This window comes from Phytophthora ramorum (genome assembly GCF_020800215.1).
Source record: "Phytophthora ramorum isolate Pr-102 chromosome Unknown Phyram_PR-102_s0003, whole genome shotgun sequence".
Taxonomy (NCBI): domain Eukaryota; phylum Oomycota; class Peronosporomycetes; order Peronosporales; family Peronosporaceae; genus Phytophthora; species Phytophthora ramorum.
The window spans coordinates 5408038-5419950 of NW_027150649.1; the positions used below are offsets into that span (position 1 = coordinate 5408038).

At 58.3% G+C, this 11913-nt stretch overlaps 1 protein-coding gene across 1 annotated transcript; it reads left to right on the forward strand.

Moving 5' to 3' along the window:
- Nucleotides 1-2973: 2973 nt before the first annotated feature.
- On the forward strand, nt 2974-11196 carry KRP23_4698 (Mucin-1; the record flags this gene model as incomplete). Its single annotated transcript, XM_067889689.1, has 1 exon — nt 2974-11196. The coding sequence occupies one exon, from the start codon at nt 2974-2976 to the stop codon at nt 11194-11196; it is 8223 nt and encodes a 2740-aa protein (XP_067748826.1).
- Nucleotides 11197-11913: the final 717 nt, after the last annotated feature.

Genomic DNA, 11913 nt, shown 5'->3' on the forward strand with positions numbered 1-11913 from the left:
TCTCGAGTAGCTCGGGATTCGAGGAATGGCACCCCTCCGAGAGTCCAGTGGCCACTCGGAACAGGCGACGGATGACCCACGATCCTTGTGCCTCCTCGAAAGGCTTGCCGTTGAAACGGTCTGCAACACAGAGGCACGCAGCAAGGCTGGTGATACGTCCAGAGGGCGTTTGCTGTTAGACCATCGAACTGAGCTACCGCAACAACAGTTCGGACTCAAGTTTTGTGGAAGATTGCATTGTAGCTAGTAGTGTTAGTCCCCGACATGAAGAACTTGCTGACAGTTTGAAGAATGGACCAACAGAATCTTAAAAGTCGTGAGTTCATACAAGTTTAACCAGGATTCATGTATGTCATCTACTGTACGGTTCTCGCTCTACTCAAAGCTGCGATCCGTTTTGTTCTTCATGTTCACACATACTCGGCGGCGAATTGCGCGGGATTTGGCGTCATTTGAGAGCGCCACGACCACGGCTGCCAACATCACGACGGCGACGACACCAATCGGGGTGCCAGACCCTGCGCTTTGCTCGTATGGACCGGGAACTCCCTGTCGGAGCTTCACATCCGTGCCATCATCCGTGATGGCGGCAGTTTTAACTTGAGCCGCCGCCAAGTGTTGCCCAGCATTATCGTTCACTTGCAGGGGCGAGTTCTCGTCCTCCCTATCATTTCCTGTTCCGGAATGCCATCTTTCACCATCCGGAGCGTCATGTCCTTCGTCTGGGTCGTAGAGCTTCCAACCGCGGCCGACGGTCTCCTCCACTTCGGTTGCGTTTTCGTACGGCACCCAGTGCAGTTGACCGCACGAGTTGGTGTCGTTCATCCAGCCTTCGAAAGAGACGTTGGCAAACTTGAGGTACTGCTCGAAGGAGCGGGCTTTGCCGAAGCCGTACTTGGCGAGCTCAAACGTGTCCACGGGCCCCTTGAACGGCATTCCAATGCGAAGACGCACGCGGTTACGACCCATTTCAGTGTCCAGGTTCTTCTTCTCAGGATCCATGGGTGACGCCCAGAAGCTGGCCGGCTTCTTTGAGTAATTGTGATAAAGGACATTGCCAAGCATACTGGGCGAGTACAAGTCGTAGCCGTACGTCCAGTAGTTGGCAGAGCGCATGAACTCCTCGCCATCCCACAGCCACGGCGTGTGTGAGTCGACCAAAACTTTGCGCTCAGCGTGACATTTGCTGAACGAATAGCCACCTCCCCAAAGCGCCGCCATCTGCGGCATGGTCGAGTCGCTGATCATGCTCGCGCCGACGATTCGAGTGAGTCCGTTGCCTCCTCGGATGGTAGTGCACAAGTGCGGGATGGAATTGATCACCGCGTTGTCGCCACTCTCCGTGACCATGGTCTCGTGCGTGTGGTGCGGGTACATCGTCATGACGGCCATCTCGTTATCAATGGAGGCCCAGTCTTCCAGGATGTCCTCGTCCCAGCGGTTGGTGAAGACGCTGTGGCCGTCCACCTGCAGGCAGAATTCCTGGTTCCCCACCAGCTTCTGCTGCAAGTGCCGCGCCGTCGTACACCCAGCCGACTCGGCAGCGTCCCGGGTGTCGATAGTGATCTGCTTCTTGTACCGGCACTCGGCGTCTTGTGGCCACTCCTCAGCAGCCATCTTACAGTACTCACCAAGACAAGTCGGGTCGCCTTCGTAAATCTGCTCCAGGATGCCAAAGTGCAGACGCTCCGGATGCGTCGCTCGCTTCAGCGCAGTGAAGAGCGTCTTGCCGCATCGGTACCCGTCCCGAAAGACCGACGACCCGACGAACATGTCGAACGTCTCGGGGATGTGAGCCGGAGGAGGTCGGAGGTTGCTTTGAGTGGGGGCCAGCGGAATATGCTGCACGCGCGGGTTCAGCTTGGCCGACTTGGTCCAGTTGTCCCAGTGGATGGTAGAACCGTTGCCATCGCCTTGGTCGACTTCCCCTTCGGCCGTCGCGAGGACCAGAAGCCCCGCAGCAGCCACGAGGCGCAACATGATCGACGGTGCTCTAAATTAAAGACTGGGGGCGCAGACCTTTGCGATACGGCGGCAACGCATTAACATGCGGTCATTCGTCGAAGTAGCAGGTAAAACGCTGGAAGAGTCCAGAGGAATGAGCGCTCTCGCTGTTCGCTCTGCAGAGAAGGCCTCTGCACGGTAACGTTAGTATACTAGCTCCTAGCTATGGAGGCCGCCTTGCAACCTCCTAGCTCGTACCAATGAAGCACCTACGCCAGGTGCACGACTCTTGAGTTGGTGTTTTCATTCGTGCGCAACGCGCTTAGTAACTACCTGGAAGTCGGTGCGCTGGACGTCGTCCGAACATTCCGTGTAGCCATTTCTTCGAACTAAATCTCCAGGTTGCAAGTCATCCGAAGTGAAGGTGGCGAGGAGCCTCTCGCGACACCATGCAGCCAGGCACTAGTCGGAAACCGCTCGCCTTCTCTATGGTAGTGGCGCCAGCTTGAAACCGCGCATGATTTCTAGCATCGGTTTCCCCTTACGAACGTGATATATGTGTGACCCACACAGTTTATACGCATACAAAACCCCAGTGTAAGTATCTGTAGGCGCTCCCGCGTCAAACAAGACCAAGGCCAGCCAGCATCAAGCGGCAACGGCACGGCTTTCGGCGGTGGCAAGGAGACCAATTACCGCGGACGTGCCAGAGGAAGCTCCTGAGCGCCCTCAGTCCCGTTCCAGTGTGCAGGGGAACTGGGAGGAGTTAACTGTGGCGATGACTGGAAGCAGCGGTTCCTTTCAGCCGCCAGTCTACTCCTTGGGGAACCTTATTTATTGCCTTCATTCTCGTTTCAGGAAAGCCGTGCAGTCGCCCACGCGACCTGCTATGCCGTCACCGTTTCGCGAAAGCCTCTCATGCTAATCAGTTGGTTTCGTGCGAAACCAATAGCTATGAAGCGCATATGAAGTGATCGTTCCCCGTATTCCTCTTTGGCGGCGACATCGACCTTCCCTTCGACTTGGCTGATGACCTCGAGGAAACCTGCTGCGGCCGCAGCTCTGGCCGGCATCCTCGCCGTGGGGCTCGCGGCTGCCGACGTCCCGATCTCCGTGCTGTACGACGCCACCTATTCGCTGCCGGAGTCTCGCGGCTTCCCCTGCTCTGGTGAAGGAGTGGAGCCTGTGGGTGACACCTGCCCGAAGGCTGGCGACGTCGCCACCGCCGACTGTCAGCCGTACCTGTTATCGTACAACGGCGCCGTGTGTGTTGCTCCAGTTGATGCTCAGTGCGTCCTCATCAGCGAAGACATGTGGGGGTGTGCGTTCCCGAAGACAGGCTACACTTCTGCCGCTGAGGCCGAGGCCATCGCAGCATACAACGGAGGGAGCTCCGGTTGGGGCACCACGGAAGACGTCCACGCTGGAGATGGAACTTCGCAGGAAGAAGCTCCAGCTAGTGTCAGCTACGACACGTCCCTCAATACCCCACTGGCTGTCAACTACGAGGTTGCTACCGATGAAGTCGGTGGTCAAACGGGCGACTCGACGACGACTCACACCACCGGTACTACTGAAGGTGGCGCTGCAACTGGCAACTACGGCACGACCGGTACTACTGAAGGCGGTTCGACGACTACTAACTACGGCACGACCGGGACTACAGAAGGTGGTACAGCGACTACTAACTACGGCACGACCGGGACTACTGAAGGTGGCGCGACGACTGGCAACTACGGCACGACCGGGACTACCGAAGGTGGCGCTGCAACTGGCAACTACGGTACGACCGGAACCACTGAAGGTGGCGCGACGACTGGAAACTACGGCACGACCGGGACTACTGAAGGTGGCGCTGCAACTGGAAACTACGGCTCGACCGGGACTACTGAAGGCGGTTCGACGACTACTAACTACGGCACGACCGGGACTACAGAAGGTGGTACAGCGACTACTAACTACGGCACGACCGGGACTACTGAAGCTGGTACGGCGACTGGCAACTACGGTATGACCGGTACTACTGAAGGTGGCACTGCAACTGGAGACTACGGCACGACCGGTACTACTGAAAGCGGTTCGACGACTACTAACTACGGCACGACTCAGACCACTGAAAGCGGTTCGACGACTACTAACTACGGCACGACTCAGACCACTGAAGGCGGTTCGACGACTACTAACTACGGCACGACCGGTACTACTGAAGCTGGTACGGCGACTGGGAACTACGGCACTACCGAGACGTCGCAGGGATTAGGTACCACTGAGACTACAGAAGCTGGCACTGCGACTGGCGACTACGGCACGCAGGGCTCCGGGACTGAGTACCAGCAAGATGTTCAGCCAGGCACACTGGAGCCTGGAATTGATGTGCCAACCGCTCCGGGCATGGAAGAGACTACGACCCCGTGCCTGGAAGAGACGACGGCTACGGGCACAGAGGAGACGACGGCCCCCGGTACTGAAGAGACGACGGCCCCTGGCACTGAAGAGACTACAGCCCCTGGCACTGAAGAGACGACGGTTCCGGGCACTAAAGAGACGACGGCCCCTGGCACTGAAGAGACTACGGCCCCTGGTACTGATGTGACGGTGTCCCCGGATATCGGTGTGTCGATTGGGCCCGACATTGGAGTGACGGTGTCCCCGGATATCGGTGTGTCGATTGGGCCCGACATTGGAGTGACGATCGCCCCGGATATCGGTGTGTCGATTGGGCCTGACATTGGAGTGACGGTGTCCCCGGATATCGGTGTGTCGATTGGGCCCGACATTGGAGTGACGATCGCCCCGGATATCGGTGTGTCGATTGGGCCCGACATTGGAGTGACGGTGTCCCCGGATATCGGTGTGTCGATTGGGCCCGACATTGGAGTGACGGTGTCCCCGGATATCGGTGTGTCGATTGGGCCCGACATTGGAGTGACGATCGCCCCGGATATCGGTGTGTCGATTGGGCCCGACATTGGAGTGACGGTGTCCCCGGATATCGGTGTGTCGATTGGGCCCGACATTGGAGTGACGATCGCCCCGGATATCGGTGTGTCGATTGGGCCCGACATTGGAGTGACGATCGCCCCGGATATCGGTGTGTCGATTGGGCCCGACATTGGAGTGACGGTGTCCCCGGATATCGGTGTGTCGATTGGGCCCGACATTGGAGTGACGGTGTCCCCGGATATCGGTGTGTCGATTGGGCCCGACATTGGAGTGACGGTGTCCCCGGATATCGGTGTGTCGATTGGGCCCGACATTGGAGTGACGGTGTCCCCGGATATCGGTGTGTCGATTGGGCCCGACATTGGAGTGACGGTGTCCCCGGATATCGGTGTGTCGATTGGGCCCGACATTGGAGTGACGGTGTCCCCGGATATCGGTGTGTCGATTGGGCCCGACATTGGAGTGACGGTGTCCCCGGATATCGGTGTGTCGATTGGGCCCGACATTGGAGTGACGGTGTCCCCGGATATCGGTGTGTCGATTGGGCCCGACATTGGAGTGACGGTGTCCCCGGATATCGGTGTGTCGATTGGGCCCGACATTGGAGTGACGGTGTCCCCGGATATCGGTGTGTCGATTGGGCCCGACATTGGAGTGACGGTGTCCCCGGATATCGGTGTGTCGATTGGGCCCGACATTGGAGTGACGGTGTCCCCGGATATCGGTGTGTCGATTGGGCCCGACATTGGAGTGACGGTGTCCCCGGATATCGGTGTGTCGATTGGGCCCGACATTGGAGTGACGGTGTCCCCGGATATCGGTGTGTCGATTGGGCCCGACATTGGAGTGACGGTGTCCCCGGATATCGGTGTGTCGATTGGGCCCGACATTGGAGTGACGGTGTCCCCGGATATCGGTGTGTCGATTGGGCCCGACATTGGAGTGACGGTGTCCCCGGATATCGGTGTGTCGATTGGGCCCGACATTGGAGTGACGATCGCCCCGGATATCGGTGTGTCGATTGGGCCCGACATTGGAGTGACGGTGTCCCCGGATATCGGTGTGTCGATTGGGCCCGACATTGGAGTGACGGTGTCCCCGGATATCGGTGTGTCGATTGGGCCCGACATTGGAGTGACGGTGTCCCCGGATATCGGTGTGTCGATTGGGCCCGACATTGGAGTGACGGTGTCCCCGGATATCGGTGTGTCGATTGGGCCCGACATTGGAGTGACGGTGTCCCCGGATATCGGTGTGTCGATTGGGCCCGACATTGGAGTGACGGTGTCCCCGGATATCGGTGTGTCGATTGGGCCCGACATTGGAGTGACGGTGTCCCCGGATATCGGTGTGTCGATTGGGCCCGACATTGGAGTGACGATCGCCCCGGATATCGGTGTGTCGATTGGGCCCGACATTGGAGTGACGGTGTCCCCGGATATCGGTGTGTCGATTGGGCCCGACATTGGAGTGACGGTGTCCCCGGATATCGGTGTGTCGATTGGGCCCGACATTGGAGTGACGGTGTCCCCGGATATCGGTGTGTCGATTGGGCCCGACATTGGAGTGACGATCGCCCCGGATATCGGTGTGTCGATTGGGCCCGACATTGGAGTGACGGTGTCCCCGGATATCGGTGTGTCGATTGGGCCCGACATTGGAGTGACGGTGTCCCCGGATATCGGTGTGTCGATTGGGCCCGACATTGGAGTGACGGTGTCCCCGGATATCGGTGTGTCGATTGGGCCCGACATTGGAGTGACGGTGTCCCCGGATATCGGTGTGTCGATTGGGCCCGACATTGGAGTGACGGTGTCCCCGGATATCGGTGTGTCGATTGGGCCCGACATTGGAGTGACGGTGTCCCCGGATATCGGTGTGTCGATTGGGCCCGACATTGGAGTGACGGTGTCCCCGGATATCGGTGTGTCGATTGGGCCCGACATTGGAGTGACGGTGTCCCCGGATATCGGTGTGTCGATTGGGCCCGACATTGGAGTGACGGTGTCCCCGGATATCGGTGTGTCGATTGGGCCCGACATTGGAGTGACGGTGTCCCCGGATATCGGTGTGTCGATTGGGCCCGACATTGGAGTGACGATCGCCCCGGATATCGGTGTGTCGATTGGGCCCGACATTGGAGTGACGGTGTCCCCGGATATCGGTGTGTCGATTGGGCCCGACATTGGAGTGACGGTGTCCCCGGATATCGGTGTGTCGATTGGGCCCGACATTGGAGTGACGGTGTCCCCGGATATCGGTGTGTCGATTGGGCCCGACATTGGAGTGACGATCGCCCCGGATATCGGTGTGTCGATTGGGCCCGACATTGGAGTGACGGTGTCCCCGGATATCGGTGTGTCGATTGGGCCCGACATTGGAGTGACGGTGTCCCCGGATATCGGTGTGTCGATTGGGCCCGACATTGGAGTGACGGTGTCCCCGGATATCGGTGTGTCGATTGGGCCCGACATTGGAGTGACGGTGTCCCCGGATATCGGTGTGTCGATTGGGCCCGACATTGGAGTGACGGTGTCCCCGGATATCGGTGTGTCGATTGGGCCCGACATTGGAGTGACGGTGTCCCCGGATATCGGTGTGTCGATTGGGCCCGACATTGGAGTGACGGTGTCCCCGGATATCGGTGTGTCGATTGGGCCCGACATTGGAGTGACGGTGTCCCCGGATATCGGTGTGTCGATTGGGCCCGACATTGGAGTGACGGTGTCCCCGGATATCGGTGTGTCGATTGGGCCCGACATTGGAGTGACGGTGTCCCCGGATATCGGTGTGTCGATTGGGCCCGACATTGGAGTGACGATCGCCCCGGATATCGGTGTGTCGATTGGGCCCGACATTGGAGTGACGGTGTCCCCGGATATCGGTGTGTCGATTGGGCCCGACATTGGAGTGACGGTGTCCCCGGATATCGGTGTGTCGATTGGGCCCGACATTGGAGTGACGGTGTCCCCGGATATCGGTGTGTCGATTGGGCCCGACATTGGAGTGACGGTGTCCCCGGATATCGGTGTGTCGATTGGGCCCGACATTGGAGTGACGGTGTCCCCGGATATCGGTGTGTCGATTGGGCCCGACATTGGAGTGACGGTGTCCCCGGATATCGGTGTGTCGATTGGGCCCGACATTGGAGTGACGGTGTCCCCGGATATCGGTGTGTCGATTGGGCCCGACATTGGAGTGACGATCGCCCCGGATATCGGTGTGTCGATTGGGCCCGACATTGGAGTGACGGTGTCCCCGGATATCGGTGTGTCGATTGGGCCCGACATTGGAGTGACGGTGTCCCCGGATATCGGTGTGTCGATTGGGCCCGACATTGGAGTGACGATCGCCCCGGATATCGGTGTGTCGATTGGGCCCGACATTGGAGTGACGGTGTCCCCGGATATCGGTGTGTCGATTGGGCCCGACATTGGAGTGACGGTGTCCCCGGATATCGGTGTGTCGATTGGGCCCGACATTGGAGTGACGATCGCCCCGGATATCGGTGTGTCGATTGGGCCCGACATTGGAGTGACGGTGTCCCCGGATATCGGTGTGTCGATTGGGCCCGACATTGGAGTGACGGTGTCCCCGGATATCGGTGTGTCGATTGGGCCCGACATTGGAGTGACGGTGTCCCCGGATATCGGTGTGTCGATTGGGCCCGACATTGGAGTGACGGTGTCCCCGGATATCGGTGTGTCGATTGGGCCCGACATTGGAGTGACGATCGCCCCGGATATCGGTGTGTTGATTGGGCCCGACATTGGAGTGACGGTGTCCCCGGATATCGGTGTGTCGATTGGGCCCGACATTGGAGTGACGGTGTCCCCGGATATCGGTGTGTCGATTGGGCCCGACATTGGAGTGACGGTGTCCCCGGATATCGGTGTGTCGATTGGGCCCGACATTGGAGTGACGGTGTCCCCGGATATCGGTGTGTCGATTGGGCCCGACATTGGAGTGACGGTGTCCCCGGATATCGGTGTGTCGATTGGGCCCGACATTGGAGTGACGGTGTCCCCGGATATCGGTGTGTCGATTGGGCCCGACATTGGAGTGACGATCGCCCCGGATATCGGTGTGTCGATTGGGCCCGACATTGGAGTGACGGTGTCCCCGGATATCGGTGTGTCGATTGGGCCCGACATTGGAGTGACGGTGTCCCCGGATATCGGTGTGTCGATTGGGCCCGACATTGGAGTGACGGTGTCCCCGGATATCGGTGTGTCGATTGGGCCCGACATTGGAGTGACGGTGTCCCCGGATATCGGTGTGTCGATTGGGCCCGACATTGGAGTGACGGTGTCCCCGGATATCGGTGTGTCGATTGGGCCCGACATTGGAGTGACGGTGTCCCCGGATATCGGTGTGTCGATTGGGCCCGACATTGGAGTGACGGTGTCCCCGGATATCGGTGTGTCGATTGGGCCCGACATTGGAGTGACGATCGCCCCGGATATCGGTGTGTCGATTGGGCCCGACATTGGAGTGACGATCGCCCCAGGGATTGACATCTCTCTTGGACCAGTGACCCTTGCTCCGTTGACCCTTGCCCCGGTGACGATTGCTCCGGTTACGATTCCACCTGTGACTCTTCCACCTGTGACGCTAGCACCGACGACGATTGCTCCGGTTACGATTCCACCTGTGACGATTCCACCTGTGACGCTAGCACCGACGACGATTGCTCCGGTGACGATTCCACCTGTGACGCTAGCACCGACGACGGTTGCTCCGGTTACGATTCCACCTGTGACGATTCCACCTGTGACGATTCCACCTGTGACTATTCCACCTGTGACGCTAGCACCGACGACGATTGCTCCGGTGACGATTCCACCTGTGACGATTCCACCTGTGACGCTAGCACCGACGACGATTGCTCCGGTGACGATTCCACCTGTGACGCTAGCACCGACGACGGTTGCTCCGGTTACGATTCCACCTGTGACGATTCCACCTGTGACGATTCCACCTGTGACTATTCCACCTGTGACGATTCCACCTGTGACGCTAGCACCGACGACGATTGCTCCGGTGACGATTCCACCTGTGACGATTCCACCTGTGACTATTCCACCTGTGACGCTAGCACCGACGACGATTGCTCCGGTTACGATTCCACCTGTGACGATTCCACCTGTGACGCTAGCACCGACGACGATTGCTCCGGTGACGATTCCACCTGTGACGCTAGCACCGACGACGGTTGCTCCGGTTACGATTCCACCTGTGACGATTCCACCTGTGACGATTCCACCTGTGACTATTCCACCTGTGACGCTAGCACCGACGACGATTGCTCCGGTGACGATTCCACCTGTGACGATTCCACCTGTGACGATTCCACCTGTGACGATTCCACCTGTGACTATTCCACCTGTGACGCTAGCACCGACGACGATTGCTCCGGTGACGATTCCACCTGTGACGATTCCACCTGTGACGATTCCACCTGTGACGCTAGCACCGACGACGGTTGCTCCGGTTACGATTCCACCTGTGACGATTCCACCTGTGACGCTAGCACCGACGACGGTTGCTCCGGTTACGATTCCACCTGTGACTATTCCACCTGTGACGCTAGCACCGACGACGGTTGCTCCGGTTACGATTCCACCTGTGACGATTCCACCTGTGACGCTAGCACCGACGACGATTGCTCCGGTGACGATTCCACCTGTGACGATTCCACCTTTGACGCTAGCACCGACGACGGTTGCTCCGGTTACGATTCCACCTGTGACTATTCCACCTGTGACGCTAGCACCGACGACGGTTGCTCCGGTTACGATTCCACCTGTGACGATTCCACCTGTGACGCTAGCACCGACGACGATTGCTCCGGTGACGATTCCACCTGTGACGATTCCACCTTTGACGCTAGCACCGACGACGATTGCTCCGGTGACGATTCCACCTGTGACGCTAGCACCGACGACGGTTGCTCCTGTGACGATTCCACCTGTGACGATTTCACCTGTGACGCTAGCACCGACGACGATTGCTCCGGTGACGATTCCACCTGTGACGATTCCACCTGTGACGCTAGCACCGACGACGGTTGCTCCGGTTACGATTCCACCTGTGACGATTCCACCTGTGACGCTAGCACCGACGACGGTTGCTCCGGTTACGATTCCACCTGTGACTATTCCACCTGTGACGCTAGCACCGACGACGATTGCTCCGGTGACGATTCCACCTGTGACGCTAGCACCGACGACGCTAGCACCGACGACGATTCCACCTGTGACGATTCCACCCGTGACGATTCCACCGGTGACGTTCAGACCGGTGTAGTCGAGAACCAGGACCCACGACCACTATCCTGCTCGAATTGCACACAGCTCGCTCTCGGTTTTCCAAACCAGGATGATCTGCAGCCTTCTCCCACGATCTCCCCCACATCAGTTGCATTCGATCCAACGCTTTTAAAAAAGAGGACCATCAGGTTCAAAACGTTGCCCAATAACACGTAAACCGAGTAACACATACTAATGCAGTAGTCATGTAGATCACTTGCGTCAAATAAAAAAATGCTGGCCATGTTCGGTCGTTTTTTCGACGTTTAAAATGAACTCAAGCCTGTCCTCACCAGAGGATACGAACGATCTGCTGGCTCCATCAAGTCTTGTGCTCTTCAGGGAGCTTTCATTCTGGAGTTTGCCACCAAGCCCGAGCATCATGAGAGTAATATTTGCCGCGACGCTGACAATCGCGCTACTGTCAGCAGGTACTGGAAATGGGAATGCAAAATCACGAATCGAAGTGGATGATCGGTACACGATCGATCTAAACCCGAGTGTGCAACATATTCCAATTGATGAAACACTGCGACACCTTCGACCGCCATCACTCCGAGTTCCCCAGACATTCGACATGTCCATGGGATCTACCGTCTTTCGCGATAGCTATCGATGTGGCTATCTGCTTTTCACGGGCCTCGCGGTCTTCAGTCTGTATCTGGACTGCAGATCTGCACGCTGGGGAGGGGAAGCGTAAGCAGAGAGGGTCCCA